Source organism: Seriola lalandi, unplaced genomic scaffold (genome assembly GCF_002814215.2).
Source record: "Seriola lalandi dorsalis isolate HSWRI2012SDOR001 ecotype SW California unplaced genomic scaffold, Sedor1 jcf7180002053930, whole genome shotgun sequence".
Classification (NCBI taxonomy): Eukaryota; Metazoa; Chordata; class Actinopteri; order Carangiformes; family Carangidae; genus Seriola; species Seriola lalandi.
Genome location: NW_019524483.1, coordinates 530,200 through 545,809, shown reverse-complemented (window position 1 = coordinate 545,809; position 15,610 = coordinate 530,200). Strand labels below are relative to the sequence as shown.

The 15,610-nt window shown below is 47.7% G+C and overlaps 1 protein-coding gene across 4 annotated transcripts; it reads right to left on the bottom strand.

Annotated features, from left to right (window-relative positions):
- Positions 1-50: 50 nt before the first annotated feature.
- LOC111652181 (uncharacterized) lies at positions 51-15,610 on the bottom strand. Of its 4 annotated transcripts, XM_023402365.2 has the most exons (14): positions 15,157-15,606; positions 11,459-12,349; positions 6,390-10,554; positions 4,479-4,830; positions 4,124-4,297; positions 3,941-4,035; positions 3,785-3,858; positions 3,642-3,687; positions 3,444-3,484; positions 3,262-3,332; positions 2,986-3,161; positions 2,368-2,459; positions 2,115-2,257; positions 51-2,024 (listed from the first exon to the last, which is right to left on the bottom strand). In XM_023402365.2, the coding sequence occupies exons 2-13, from the start codon at positions 12,140-12,142 to the stop codon at positions 2,129-2,131; spliced, it is 6,099 nt and encodes a 2,032-aa protein (XP_023258133.1). In that variant the 5' UTR covers positions 12,143-12,349; positions 15,157-15,606; the 3' UTR covers positions 51-2,024; positions 2,115-2,128. The 4 variants fall into 4 exon arrangements, 2 of the variants coding, with proteins under 2 accessions (XP_023258133.1, XP_023258137.1); XR_015437016.1 differs by lacking the exon at positions 51-2,024 and having other exon boundaries at positions 2,170-2,257; positions 2,973-3,161; positions 15,157-15,608; XR_002760586.2 differs by lacking the exon at positions 51-2,024 and having other exon boundaries at positions 2,170-2,257; positions 2,991-3,161; positions 15,157-15,608.

The following is a 15,610-nucleotide window of genomic DNA, read 5'->3' as shown; positions in this document are numbered from 1 at the left end:
CACGTAACAAGAGGGAGGCTTTGTAACTGATACACAGAGAGTCTGCTGGGTTTAGTACTAGTAGACATAAAATGCTTTTATTATTATGGATAGGCAAAAGGTCTGAGCTGACATTCTATGGCGTTGAGTTATAACTGTTTTTGATGTTTTGTTTTTCAGATGCACATTATCAGAGGCAACAGGCAAAGGTTACATGTCATGCAAACTAGATAAATAACTCTTTATATGTACCTTTGCTATAAAGTTAATCATCCACTGGCAATAATGTAGTGCTCTTAGTTAAAAAAGGAAAGAGGAAAAATATACATACAGTATGTAAACAGTCAAAGAAATTGCACTTTCTTGGCTTGTTATTAGAAGCCACACTACTGAAAGAGAGCAGAAATTTAACACTGGAAAAACTAACTCACTGTCACTGATTGTCTGACCAATTTAAAAAAAAAAAGACACTCAGCTAAAAAAAAAGACAAATTATGTAATTCTACAAAAAAAAATCATATACAATCATAGTCAATTTTAAGGAGAAATGTCTGATATATTGGTCAGCTGTATAACTGGTTAAAAACACCTTAGTAAAATGAAAGATTTGATTAATAACCTTTATGTATAATCCCAATAATATTGTCATGTATAGTACTAATTTTACACGCTACTGCTGATAGAAGGAAAACAGGTCTCTCTCTATGTACATTCACATGAAACTAAACGCTTATGGTTACTTCCACTAAGTGGATTAGCCCAATGCTCCTAAGATGAGAACAATCTACTATGCATCTGTACAGAAAAAATGACCTCCAATCCTCAAATATTCACAACTTAAAAAAAAAAAACATAACAAAGGAAGTCCTTATATAGTCCTTATCAGAGGAGATATTGCTTTTAAAGACTGCATGAGTTCGCTTAGGTACGTACACAAGACAACATGGCACTTCTACAGAGCATTTGGGGCGAATCAATTCTAGTTTTCATTCCCTTTCCTCTCTCCTTTCTCCCCCCGAGGACATTCTGATTGTCAATGCTCTGAAGCAAAGAGCTAAACATTCTCAAAGGCAGTCTGAAGTAAACAGAAACACTTTTTACCCCTCTCCCTCCCTTCCCCAGGAAGCAATACTGAAAATAGTCAACAATAAACATTCCTATCGTGAATATATTTTATCCATTTCTTTAGCAGACAGTACTCAAGCTCTTTTCTTTTTTTTTTTTTTCAAAAATAACCTCTTTCTTAAAACCTCATTAGAAATTCTCTTGCAGCGATGCCAAAATTCCTATCACTAAGCCCACCCCCTCCCCTGCCTATTCACTGGTACATAGCAGACACTGTCTTGGTAAAGTGAAGAAAAACCCTAACACTGTCTCAACTATTTCAACCAGCTCACTTCTCCTTGTGTCATTTCCCAAAGGTGCAATATGACTTTGAAAGCCTAACGAGTAAATGAGGGTTCAATTTTGACCTACTTAGGGCCCAGGCTACATTTTTGTTCCCCCGGGCAGCTCGTGAGCTCCTTGTCTCTTGGAAAACTTCAGAGCCGAGATGCTGAGTACTATATATGTTCACTTTCAATCTCCGAGCAATGTCTGTCTTTCCCAGTTTGCTTAAGGTGCTGAAGTAAGAGCGATCAAAGTGTATGTGTGTGCGTTTATAGTGTGTCCACTCAGCATACATACAGTCTTTAGTGTGCTTGTTCATCCAGCACTAGTGCAAATTCATTTCAGCTGGTCTGTTTCTTCCTTTCATCCGAGACAGTCTATCTCTGTTTCTCTCATCCCTCGCCGCTTGGACAAAAGATGCGTTGCCATGGTTCCATCCTTGGTGTGATGCCCTTCAGAGCGCTAGGTTCAACACACTCATCTGTCAGTGTGTGAGATGTCTTTCTTGCATTTTCAGTCACTATAATTCTCCCCCTCTCTTCTCCTTTTCCCGCTTGTTCTCTGCGGCACTACTACTGTCGGTAGCGGTGTTGTGACATCAGTTCGTGTCCATCTGTCCAGTGGTGGGCCTGGTCCCTTTCTCAGAGTGGTCCCACCTACATAAATGCAAGATACGATCAACAAAACAATGCATATACTTTGCCTCTCCGAGTCATCCCTCTTTCTGTATCTGATGCTCGACTTACCTCCCTCTGTTAGCTTATGAATGCTGCAGGGTCAAAAGTAAATCATTGAGCCGTCTCCTCCTCTGTTCTCTGCTGCAGACCTCTTCTTCCCCTCGTTTTTCTTCCTCTCCCTCCTCCTCTTCTCTGCTCTGGGTTTTGGTGTGCTGCGGTGAACAAGTATGTACAACTAATTGCAGGAGCAGATTTTTTTCTTGTGGAAATTTGCATTCATAAAAGGAATTTTTTTTTTCCGTGGGTAGTGTTGTTAACTCACACAGGGGCTGGCAGTGAGCAAGCTGGAGGTGTCCTGACTCTGATGGTGGGGGTCACTGCTGATAACCGTCACCTCCTCCCCCACTGGCTGATCTAAAGGTCAGAGGTCACACAGTATGTTAGTAAATGCGTTAGAGGAAGAAAAGAAAACAGCACATCATCTCTTTTACAGATATATCTGTAATTATGCCAGTGTCCTTATTTTCCCTTGATTCCTATCCGCATCAGTCAGGGAGCCTTTGATGGAAACTGTGTGGTTTCACTGCTAATGGGGAAAGTTGATGCCTGCTGGGCTGTTGGACACCAGCAGTGGATGACAGAAATGGGGAAACATTTCTGCAGGCTGAAATTCTGTGGTTGGAAAACTGCTTAGTTTGTGCTGTTGAGTATGATATGGAGAGACAAGCCAAATATGAAGATGACGGGCTGTGAGCAGAGCACACACACGCACGCACACATGCATGCATACATATAGTAAAAGACACCAACACGGGACACAAAAGGAAGTCTATACAGATGTACGGTAAAAATGAAAATGTATAGAGTTCAACCACATACACGTATGCAAACACAAACACCTACAGAAACAAAAACTAACACACACACTTGCTTCATGGACCTGACTTGATGTGGCTGTCGTCCCCATTGGCTCCATCACAGGACAGACGTCGTGAGTCGCCCTCCTCCCCCTCCGCGTCTCTCTCTCTCTCCCTCTCTATCCTCAGTCGGATCTGCCTGTCTCTCACGAGCTCCCAGTTCCTCACGAGGAACACGTGGTGTTTCACCACAAAGCTCCTGGCCCGGCACACGGGGAGAAATATTAAGTGACATTAGTTCAGTAACAGCGCATCAAGTGGTTTATCTTGAAATGTGAATCACTGTGTTCTTTCCATACCTCTCACTGCTGGTCAAAGGCTCCATGTCAAGATGAGGGAACAGGCTGGTGATGTCACTAGAGCTCTCTTCCTGCACAATAAAAAACAAATGGAGGGAGTTAGTTTTAGACTTTTACAGAGCAAACTATTAAAAGTTACATTCTTGACCGGCACAAAACAACCTCAAACCACATTAACTCACCGCCATCTGGTGAGAGGAAACCGTCCTCTCCTTCAGCCGGCCTGAGTAAAACAGTGAGAGAGAGAGAGAGAGAGAGAGAGAGAGAGAGAGAGAGAGAGAGAGAGAGAGAGAGAGAGAGAGAGTAAGATGTTGTATGAGGGTACTGACTGGATCCATCAACTAAACCGGAAGATAACACATCTAATACTGGCAACTCACAGTAACGCCGCTTCCTCTTCAGTGGGACAGCAGGCTGCCTGTGAAGCTGCCACCAAACAACAGGAGAATTACATCCGTGTATATTTGTAACAAAATCTATGCGTAATACTCTCCTCTCTCTGTATAATGGGGCACTACTATACCTGGTTGTGCTGCCACAGCCACATAACATCATAGGGTAACTGGAAATGAATCCGCTTCAGCCTCAGGTATTTCCCTAGAGGACACAAAGGCAGTTTAGATGGACGGACACAGCTACAACAAAGAAAAGCAGTGTTTGCATTTTCTTATACACTCACCAACATGTATGGGAGCAGGTAAAAGGGTGTACTCGTGCTCCCCTGGTGTGTACTCCAAACTCTCTCTGCATATCTGCTGGGCTTGAGATGGGGGGCTAGGAAATACACACCGTACATAAATAAACACGAAACCTGATAACAAAAGATGTTCTCATAGCTTGTTTATGAAATCTATCAACTCACTCTGTAGTCTTGTAATCATCCGAGTAAAGACCTGCCATCAGAAACTTCTTCCTGGGAGGACCATCTGCTCTCTCCTCTCTTTGGATGGTTACTGGTTGGGACGGAGCCTGGTCCACATCTGATTGGCTAAAGCATTCAGGGGGGGTGTCACACTCAGGTTTATCCACGGCGACACTAAAAGGAAAGCATGAAGAGAGAGATAGAATGATAGAGAGGAAAAAGAGAAAGAAAGAAAAGGCACTGGTTTAGCACACAGTGCTGAAAACAATAGGTTAATATAGCAATAGTGAGTGGTTGTATTGAATTTTCAAATCAACCAGCTCAGGTGCTTTTTAATGCAGTTGTGAGCGTTTACCTCTGATGACAGGGGGAGTCACCATGTTTTCTCTTCCGTCCTCTCTTCCTCCTGGCCTGCAGCTCCAACTCTGTCACCTGCTGCACTGTGTCGCCTCCTCCATCTCTCTCTGGCGCTCTTTCTTCTTCTTTTCTCCCTCCCACTTCTCTTCCTTCTCTGCTGTGGCTGTGTCCTGGCAAGAGGTCAAGTGATGACATGGAGGGAGCTGCGGATGAGTGTGTGGGGGAGGATACAGTGAAGGGCAGTGGGTGCTTCCTGGGCCGTCCTGGCCTTCTTTTGTTTTTGACCGCCACACTGTCTGGTGTTGGCACACTTTTCTGCTGCCCCCGGCTTCTTGAGTCACCTTGTAAACCTGCAGTCATTGAAATAGAAAGAGGGAGGGAGGGGTTGAGGCACGAGGGGGGAGGGGTGGGGGTGTGTAAGTGGCGGAGGGGAAATGAGACAGATGTGGATCAGCAATTGAGGCAGCAGGAGGTGTGAGGTGAGGCCAGTCTAGGCTGAGTCATGCAGATGGGCCACAGATTAGGTGAGTCACGACACATTTCCTCTGACCAGATCACTTCTGGGAAATGCATTAACCATTGATTTATGTACGCACTCACACACGCAGCAAATAAAAAAACAAAAACCACAAGAATGGACAAAAACACTGTGCGCCATGCATACTTTTTAATGTGAGGATGCACACGTATGCACTCTTTCACACAAAGTGTTTTTGCACATTCAGTTAATGTGGCACACGATCTCGAAGAGCTGAGCAGACAGAGAGAGAGAAAGAGGGAGAGACAGAGAGAGAGAGAGAGAGGGAGAGACAGAGAGAGGGAGAGAGAGAGGGAGAGACAGAGAGAGAGAGAGAGAGAGAGAGAGAGAGAGAGAGAGAGAGTGTGTGTGAGCGTGCCCCTGCTAGCATGCTGTACTTTGAAACACATGTGTGTTTAGTTAGATGATGAGCTGATGGCAAATGTATTTCACTTCTCGCAAAAACAACATTTTCCCCTCACAAGCTCTCTTTGCCCCCATTCTGACCCCAGCGCTATTCCTTCATCAATCACCCCTGAGGTCATCTATCTTTTTGTTCCATTTTCCACAGTCCCTGACAAGACTGACCACTCTTTCCTTATTGGATTTTTCCAAGTCAAATAGGCCCTGTTGGCCAGCAGTGAGGGATAGGCCAGGCTTTAAATAGCCAATCTGGTGGTTAACTAATGACTGTGTTCACTGGGTAGCCCCGGGCTGCAACAGTGTGCGGTTTGCTGCAGACTGGGAAGATTTCAAAGATTTTCTGGCAGATTCCCATCAAGATGCTGCCCTCCTGCTATAACACTTTTTTTTAAATTCCAACTGAGAGTGGTTGCTGAGTGGTTGCGTTTGTGCGTGTGTGTCAGGCACATCCCCTGCACAGCACAGGGAGTCTGAAATTGGCTATAAAAAGAACGGAGTCTGATTTCCTCTCAGACACCCTCCAGGCTTTGATGTGTGGCTCAACAACACCTGAGAAAAAGCAATGCTGTCACTATATTGGGCAAACTCTTGGTGCCACAGTCTCGTCTCCACATTGTGCAAATATAAAAATCTGTCATACTGAGCAAGTGAAAAGAGGATCTTGGCATAAAACCTCTTCACTCAGCTTGCTGTCAGGATTTGGTTGCTACTGTTGTATTTCAATGGAAGTTGATGTTACATTTCCCATACTATCTAGATTACTGTCAGTATTCTACATATTCATATTTTCTGGAGATGAAAAAAGCAGAATACAACTGCGCATTCACATAACTCAAGGAGCATTTATCAGCACAGTGAAATATACTGATGCTAACATTATCTCATTATGAGCCATCACACAGAAGCACAGACAAGTCACGCATCTATTCATTCACATATCTATCGATGAGATCATTCATGCATCCTCACCTGCTTCTCTCCTCTCTCTCCAAGCTGGCTCGTCTCTCCTCCATGACCTGTCTTCACTTCCTGAATTCCTACTGGACAATCCACTCCTTGGACCCCTCCCACCTGTTGCCATGGCAGCGGATGTGAACAGGTTGGTGTGTGTCGGTGAGGGAGATGACCTGTACAGGTGTGACTCTTGAATATCCTCACCGTCTTCGTCCTCTCCGTCTGATGGGATCAGTCCGCCTGCACGTTGCTCCCCGGTGAAACTTCTCCAGCTGGGGTTTGAGTTTCCAAACCCTGGCCCTCCCAGACCCCCGAATTTCATCCAGCTCTGGCCCAGGCCGCCCCAGCCTCCTCCAAATGAAGACAGGTGAGAGGAACCCAGCCCCAGTGAGGTGAGAGATGTGTGTTTGTACCTCTCTGCCGAGGATGATGATGCTGTGGCAGCAGCAGCAGAGGAGAAGGAATCATTTCCGTTCTCACATAACCAAGGCGATTCTTTGGACAGCATGCTCCCCATTCCTCTTGTCCCTTTCCTTCCTCCTTCTCCTTGCCCCAAAATGAACCCAGACCTTGGCTTTGAACTGGCCAACCCCTCTCTCTCCATGCTGTCTTCCTCCTCATCCTCTTGTAACTCCTCCTCGTCATCCATGTCTCGCTCGCAGTGCCGGTGACGGTGTTTATGTTTGTGTTTGTGTTCGCTCCTCCCACAGCCACAGGAGAGGCTGGATGTGAACCCTGAGCTGAAATGTGGGCCTCCTCCGCTGCCTCCTCCCATATCTCCCTCAACCTCTCCTCCTAAAGTGCCCTCTCTCAGCAACCTGCTCCTGCGCCTGTGGAATCTGGCGGGGTTGAGGAGGAAGTGGGCATGGTGGGGCTGATGGGGCGCATACTGGTGAGGAGACGGAAGCGGGTAGGAGCTGGGGAGGTGGTGGTAAAGTGTTGTGGGTGGGGGATAGCTGCTGTAAAAGCCCATATTTTCAATGGTCTCCTGGAACTTTGACGGGCAGCCACACTGTCTGCGGTCCGGCTTCCTGTTACAATGCACTGGCTGGCAGGGGTAGAAAGGCTGGGGGGAGAAGGAGGGATTAGCAGGGTAAGACGAGGGGTGAGGCGAGTAGAAACCATTCAGGTTGATCCTGAAGATATTAGAGCGGAGAGAATGAGAAGAGGGGTGATGGCGCCTTCCTCCAGGAGCATTCCCACTCCCGTCAAAGCCCTGTCCCAGTCCTGTCCTCACCCAGCTTCGCCGTCCGATATGGACCTCGCTGAATTGACCAATCAGATCTTCTAGTTCAGCCAGAAACTCTGGATCCTGCATGTGCAGCTGCTGGTGCTTCTTCTTATGTTTATTTTTCTGTCTCTTCAGTGCATTATGCCCAAGGCAAGGATAATAGTCTGAATGAGTGCACTTATTGTGGCCTGGGCAGGGGCAGGGGCACAGGCAAGTACAGGAAGAGGAGCAGTCGTACTCCCTCCGCCTGTGCCGGTGTCTGTCTCGGTGGCGCTCCATAGAACTTGAGTTGCTGACTGGGTTTGCATGTCTGGGAATATGAGAGGGGGATGAGGAGACAGGGGAGGGACGGTCCACAAGAGAGGAAGGGTGTCTTTGTCCCCCGAGCATCACTCCTGACCCCTGACCCAACCTGAGAATGCCTCGAGGGCCCCTCATCTCCCCTCGCTCAGAAACACTGTTGTTATCCGTTCCAATTCCGCTATCGCTAGGCAGCGTCTCTTCGCTGTGTGATTCACTCCTGGGGGAGGGGGTGGCCTCTTTCAGGTGGCCAGGAGAGCCAGGTGTGTGATGCAGAGGAGGGGTGGGACAGGAGAGCTTACATGAAGACTGGTGAAAGGGGAAGTGGTGCCTTCCCTGACATGGACAACTCTTCTTCACAAAGGGAGAGAGGGACGAGGAGGAGGGAGGACGCGGGGAGGTACAGGATGATGATGGGGAAGGGAGGGAGAAGGGGTGAGGGAAAAGTAAGGAAGATGTTGGTTCTGTGAGGCTGCCCTCACTGTAAGGACTCTGGGCCCCACTGGAGTGGGTAAGAGATGGGGAGGGAAAGGGGTGAGAGGAAGGAGGCTGGGGTTGGTTAGACGAGAAGAGTGAGGTTTCAGAGGGATTGGTGAACAGAGACGACTGAGCGGAGTTCTGGGAGCTGGAATTTAGGTTCGCTGTTTGGACTTTGGGTTTCCGTCCTCGCCTCTTGCCCATGTAGATGGTCCCCCTCTTACTCACATTGATCTGAGGGCCCAGCTTACTCCCAAAGGATGAGGACAGGGCTGAGAGCGTGTGTACTGTTGTAGCCTCTATTGATTTACACATTCTCAGAGAGGTCTCGCCATCTGCTGCCTCGCTTCCCTTTCCCTCCTTTCCTACATACCCAGACAGCATTACCTTGTGAAGTCTCCTCTTCTTCCTTTTCTTCATCTCATTAATCAGCCTCCTGATCTTTAGCTGCCTGTTCCCCTTTTCAGGAGGGTGAAAATCTTTACTCCTGTCTGTATCATCATTGTGATTCAGTGCATCTCCACTCTGGTCCTCGGGGAGGGGTCGTTTGGGAGGACGGCCACGCTTCTTGGGGCTGGACTTAGACGGAGCAGCACACTGCAGTATTGGACTTGGCTCCAGTACAGGGGCTTTCTGAACTCCGTTACACCCCAGAAGAGGCACCTCAGCCGGGATAGTGGTCGTTGAAAGTCTTGGGGGAGGCTCGTCCAAACTGGAGCTGTGGGATTTAGGGCGGCCCCTTTTTCGGGCTGGAGTTATGGTGCATCTGGATGCAGGGGGGCTAGGGTCTGATGTGGGGTGACTCTGCTTCGGGGATGGAGGTTTGATCGCAGAAGAGAGAGGAGAGGAACTGCTGGTTAAAGAGCTAGACGGAATTGGGTGTGACTCGTCGGTCTGCTGAATAGTGGCCTTGGCAGGAAGGGACGTCTTGGTGTTCTGGGGAAAACTTAGTAAAGGATTATGTTGGGAATCTGAAGGGGCTTCCTGATTTTCCACCCTCTGAGCCCGGTGCACCAGCTTGGTCCAGCTGGGCCGTCTGGCTTTACGTTTCTTGAGCGGTCGGCTGTCTTGCTCTTGGGGGGAAGAAGGGGGAGAAACAGGGGCACGGGCAGAGGGAGTGGGCAGAGAGGGAGGAGCAGAGGAGGAGGGGTGGCTTGGAGGCACAGTAGAATGTCTTGAGACGTCTTGTTCTTTTGATTTACTGGTATCACCTGTTGTTGTTGCTGGCTCAGCTTGTTTAACTGGCTTGCAACTGTCATCTGTCTTGTCTTTCTCTTCTGGTCTCCCTGGATTCACCACTTTACAGATTTTATCTAGTTTGCCACTATCGACTGCTTCACCACATTTGACGTTATTATCTTCTGTTCTTTGTCTGTCTGGACTAAGCTTATCCCTCTTTTTCTCAGCCTTTCCTCTTTCAGTCTTTAGGTCATCCCTCCACATATCATCCGTCCTGTGTCTTTCAGCTTTTTCTTTAGCATGCCTTGATTTTCCATCCTTCCCTTTCTCCTTTTTCTTCTTCTTGCCTTCCTCCTTTCTGCTCTCACTCTTCGCTCTTTCAGCGTCCAATCTATCTCGCTTTGATTTTTTGTCTTTCCGTTTCTCTTTCTTTGCTTTCCTCTCTTTCTCTCTCTCTTTCTCAAGTGTGGGCTGTAGAGAGGGATCCTGATCTTGGGACTGGGCAGAGGAGCGATCCACAGTGGGGGAGGACTGTGGTTTAGGGGTAACTGAGGGAGAGGAAGGAGAGTCTGGCCTACTCTTATTGGACAGGCTAAGATCTTTGTGGGAGCTGGTGGAGACTAGAGGTCTTGTCGAGGAGTCCATGGAAGAAACAGCGGAGGAACTGCTGTGTTTCCCAACTTTGATTTTCGACGAGGTGGAAGTGCCAAGGATGTCAACAGAGCCTTTCCCATTCGATAGTCCCTTCTGTCTCGCTGTCTGGACCAAACCATTATGTTTCTTGGAGGCGTTTCCTTCATTTCTGGTCTCAGATGCAGAGAGAGCCTGGATGCATGGTGTGCAAGGAGTAGCTGAAGCGGTCTGGTCTGGTGCGGTTGAGCAGTGTCCTGCAGGAACAGGCTGGCCATTGACATTAGGAAGCTTCTCTTTCTTCACTCTCTCAGATGAGCCATTTGAATTCACCTCTGTCTTATCGGCCAGTTTGATAGGAACCTGAGGAATGCAAACACGCAATCTCTGTCATAGGCAGCAAAGGCTGTGACATCCATTAGTTTGCTGTAAACAACAGTGAAGGACAGTGGCGAAGAGACAATAACCAAAATGCTTTTGTTTTTGTCTGCCCATTAAAAGAGAGAGGGAGGACAAAATGACTCAATCAGGCAGAGAAAAGAGGGCATAGTGAGGAGAAGGAGAGTGAGGTGATGGAAACAGGAATGGGGTTGACACAGAAAGGAGAAATACAAAGGCAGAGAAACAGAGAGGAAGGGAGTGGGACAGGGACAGAGGGGGAGTGAAAGATAAATGAGAGCAGGTAGAGAAAAGAGGGGATGTAAAAATAGAAGAGAGGGACAGATATAGAGAGCCTGGCAGAGACAGAAAGAGAGAGAGAAAGCTGTGCTATTGGTAGCTATAAATTGCCACTAATACAGATGAGAAGGCTTGACATTTCATACTTGTCCTGTAATTTTGGTATGCTGCAGCCTGAGTGGCGTTTGTGCAGCTAAAGCAATAAGCTTCCCCTTGGGTGATTGTCATAAGGACTGATGGACCAATGTCTGTAATAGCTCCAAGCGGTTGCTGTGCTGTTGTCCTATTTATAGGTCTGTTTATTTAAATGTGCTGCTTAAGCCTCAGTATTGAGACAATAGCTCATTTGACCTTATTACAACTGAGCACAAAGTTGGGCGATTTAGCACCACATAAACCTGTCTGGCAGTTAACTACAAAAAGCAAAAGTCTTCAGTCATTGTACCCATTATTGTTTTCCATTTCATGCTGAATTCAACTAATAAAAGGTTAAATATTGGCGCCTGACACGAGGGAATCTGTGTGTGTGTGTGTGTGTGTGTGTGTGTGTGTGTGTGTGTGAGGAGAATTGCCCTTGTCTTTAACTTACCTGTTTGGCAGACTTCGTCCCTTGGCTGGCTATGGCAGGGACTGAAGCTTGGGTGGAAGCTGTAGTAAATGTTGATGATAACGACAGTGGCTGCGATGACGAAGATGATGATGACGATGATAATGATGATGATGCAAGCGGTGGTGAGGCAGCAGATGCAGTTTGTTTGGATGTGGTCTGGACACCATCCAAGCCTGAGCGTTGCTCTCTGGTTGTCTCCTCTGGGGTAGAGCTGGTTTTACTCTGCTGCCCCACTCCTCCTTCACCATCCCCCTTCAGCAGTCCCCCCCTGCCTTGTCTCTGATAGGTCCTGATGGTGGGCTTACAGACGTAGCTCTCCAAAATCTTGGGCGGTTTCTTGGTGCGTTTGGCCTGCAGTCCAATCCGGAGTCGTACATTCCCCTCAGGGCAGCTGGTCTCTCTGCCAGAGATCTGAAGCTGCTGCTGCCCTGCGCTTCCACAGCGCCCCTCGATGAGCAGCTCCAGCACTGCCCCCTTGTCTCCTTCTCTCTTCCTCCCGGCTCCTCTTTTCTCCTCCTCCTTTTTCCCTACGTCTCCATTCTCCCCCTCACCTCTTCTCTTCTTCTCTGTCACTTGGTCCTGCTCAGAGTCTTCAGGTGCAGAGGTGGGGTCCAGATTGGAGTTTGTGGCTGGAGGGGTTCCCCCCTTCACTCTCTGGTCCATCAGAGAAGTCAGGGGGGAGAAGCAGGATGCTGTGGGGTTCCCAGTCTAACACTCTCAAATGTACCCAGTGGGGTTAGTGGGGTCAAGGGCAAAGAGACGAATGCAGGTGTAGGTCAGTAGATTTCCAAAAGAATATCCTATAACAGTCCAAGCACAGTTGGGTGCCTTCATCCAGCGAAGGTCTCTCTCTTCTATCTCAGGCTCGAACTGAGAGGGAGTAAGATTGAGGCACAGAGAGAGGGAAGGGACAGACAGACAGACAGACACAGAGAGAAAGATAGAGAGACCAGTGATTAGTCATTTCAGTGAGCTCAGATGCTGAATAGTAGCAGTACAGGCATTGAGGGGAAAGTCCCCTTCCTGCAGGCAGCTGTAGAGAGGTGCTAAAGTCTGTGTCCACAGAGATGATCTCATCGTACAGAAAGCCCAAGGGGCCAATCAACGCTGCTGATTCCCAGAATGTCGGCACTAACGGGAAGAAAGACCTACTCACGTTCTTCAAAAACACCATCAGCTAGTTTTCTCTGAAAAACTGTAAATAACAGCAGCTCTGACAGACTCCTTAAACCTCTACAGTTCTACTTATGTCCTAATCCTTACTCTGCCTCTTCTTTCCCAAATCAATATATCAATCAATCAGCTCCTGACTAATTCAAACACTTGATCCAGTCTCCTCCCCTCCTCTCCCCACTGTCTTTGCGCCTTCTGTTCTCAGCTACTCCCACAAGCACTTCTCCTCCCACCCTTCCCTCTGCTGTACTTTCTTTTCTCTCCGAAACTCCCCCTTTTCATGTTTGGCAGAAAGCTTTTGCATGCATTCTCTATTAGTCCCATCCACTCTCTTTCTCTCTCTCTCTCTCTCCCTCTCTCTCTCTCTGTAGACCACACAGTAAAATGGTCAACTCATACACTGTATCCATGTTAATCAGAACCATATTTCCTCCTCCACTTCGTTCTTTTTCTCCTCTCCAACCTAAATCCCTCCATTCACGGTCCGACCGTTCCCCTCCTCCCCTTTCAGTAGTGGTAACACAAATCCGTAGGAAAGGGTAAAACTTATTTTTGGAAAGGAGTGCAAATTCCTCCTCCTCCCATTGCTTCCTCTAAGTCAAGTAAGCTTTTCATTGACCCCATTGTAAATGGACTTTTAATGTGACATTACAGCAAAGTAACACACCCTAAAATAACATTCTCCTTTCCACCAGAAAAACTTTCACTCTCACTCGCACCATGTTCAGCCCATTTTCTAACCTAACGTATCAAAGGGAAGCAGCATCTTCTGTCACGCTTCCTTCATTACAGTCTCTCTCTCATTAAGGGAGACACTCATCCATTTTCTAATAAAACACAACCTGCCAAGCATTCTTGCAGATCTCTCCTGAGAGCCTCTTATGAAATAGCTCGTCTGTCCCTCAACGCGCTGAACTGCCCCCTTAAACTTACAAGTGCATCTCAGATAATGTTTTCATTTAAGAGCTCAGTGGGCTATCTCTCGTGCCTCTTGGTCCCTACACACCCAAACCCTTTCCTTGAATCATACTGAGCTCAAATCAACATCTGTTCCAGTAACTGCTGTTATGTAACCGTATTGGAAAGCATTTCCGAGGCCAAACCCCCTTACAATAAAATAAAATGAGCACAGAGATGGACAGTGGTCCTCTTAAATAACAGCAGCCACTTTTTGTCGTGACCTCTAGCCCAGACGCCTGACCCGCGAGATGAGAGAGCAGAGTGAAGCGGATCCAGGCATGAGGAGAAGCTTGAGTCATGTAGGTCACAGCCGAGTTGTGCAAAGCAACTATAAGAAGAGAATATGAGTGGCAGGTTTTCAAACTTAAAAGGGCAAGCCCATTCAACATCAGTCAAAGTGCATACTAATAGCTTTTTATACTCTCCAGAACTATACCTCTAAAACATAACTCAAAATTATTCTAACATTAGACCAGAAGCTATTCCCAGTGACAGGATGATGGGTGGACTTGACACCGTAGTCAGTGTGGTTCCTCGGCAGCGCTGAGGCGACGATTAAATCATGATAATGGCCCACCATATTTCCAAGCCATCATCATCACCATCCCATGACGGTGTTATCATCAATAACTACAACACACCACTGTCATCTGCCTGACAACAGCAGGAGCACAGCAGCCCTGCCCCCTGGAAATTAGGGTGCTGTAGTGATGGCATCTCACACACATACTGAACCATGAAGGCTCACACGGTATAGGTGCAGCCTGAACTCCTCATATACAGGGGGGAAGTTTCTCACGTGAGTCTCTCCCTCCTCCTCCTCACCCGCGCGCGCACACACACCCGCGCGCGCGCACACACACACACACACACACACATACACATTAGTTAGTGTATTAGAAGTGTGTTGGTCGTACATTGTGTACCCAGGTCGCAGCTGCGTAGGCTGACTGATGTTGCTACTGTAGATACAGTACGGGCAGTGGGGGTGTTACCGCACTGGAGCAACCTATCACTGCTTTACTGAGGACGTCAACAGGAGCTTCCTTCTCCATAATGACTTTGCGCACCTCTGAAAATCACTATCCGCTTGATGCTGTCGCACTTACAAATGATACACACATGCACGTGCTGTTGTTGTCGTCACTCCTTTCTCGGGAATAAAATATATCGCACATTTCAGCGTCTTAAAAAACATTCACAGCTGCACACTGAAACTCAACATGGAAGTGGGGGCTACGTAGCACGAAAATGTGCTTGCTGATGGTGTTTGTGATGTGGATTAGTCCCGAGCCACCTTTTTCTCTTCTATCTGTCCTCTGCTAGCCCTTCTGCTGGTGTCAGCAACACTGAAATAAGAAATATCACCACGCACGGAGAACAGAGGGGAAACACACTCAGCAACAAGGGATAAAATTAGCGCTACAGCGGATGCACGAAATTCTCTAACCTACTGTGCTTTGAGCTGGCTGCTGATGACAGGCCTGCACACAATAATACAGACTGCCATGACAAGCTGTAATAAGGCTACGTAGGCTACTTACCCGAGAGCGCGTCCCAGAGCCAACTGCGTTTAGGCAGGAGGTTAAGGTGTTGCTGTCCTGCTCTCCTCTTCGCACCAACAGCAATCCACAGCTTTTGGTGCATTAGATGTTGCTTTGATTACATAACTAAGGCCAGCGGAGGTTAAAACACCTCCTAAAACCGAGTTTCAGTCCCATCAGAGCGCAGAGCCTACTGTGCAACAACATTGGCGCGGGTGTTTTCATAATCATACAGTCGACAGATCTCCGTCGGCGCGTCTCCGCAGCTAGGTGGCGGACTGGTTACACTCCTGGAGCTGTATTTCGCCACTTCTCTCGGGGAAAGTTACATCGCTCCCGCCTGTGATAATGGCTCAGATCGGGCTCTCGTATGCGCACAGGCTGTTAACGTGTCAGGGCTGAGGGCTGAAGGCTGCAGCAGTGTGTGTGTGTGTGTGTGTGTGTGTGTGTGTGT

Bases quoted from the DNA above. Each gene is read 5' to 3' on its own strand.
- LOC111652181 (XM_023402365.2), bottom strand. From the start codon at position 12,142: ATGGACCAGAGAGTGAAGGGGGGAACCCCTCCAGCCACAAACTCCAAT. The intron at 4,298-4,478 runs GTAAACGCTCAC...CTTTCCTTTTAG, and splicing joins GACTCCCCCTGTCATCAGAG to TGTCGCCGTGGATAAACCTG. The intron at 3,485-3,641 runs GTGAGTTGCCAG...TGTTTTACTCAG, and splicing joins GAAGAGGAAGCGGCGTTACT to GCCGGCTGAAGGAGAGGACG.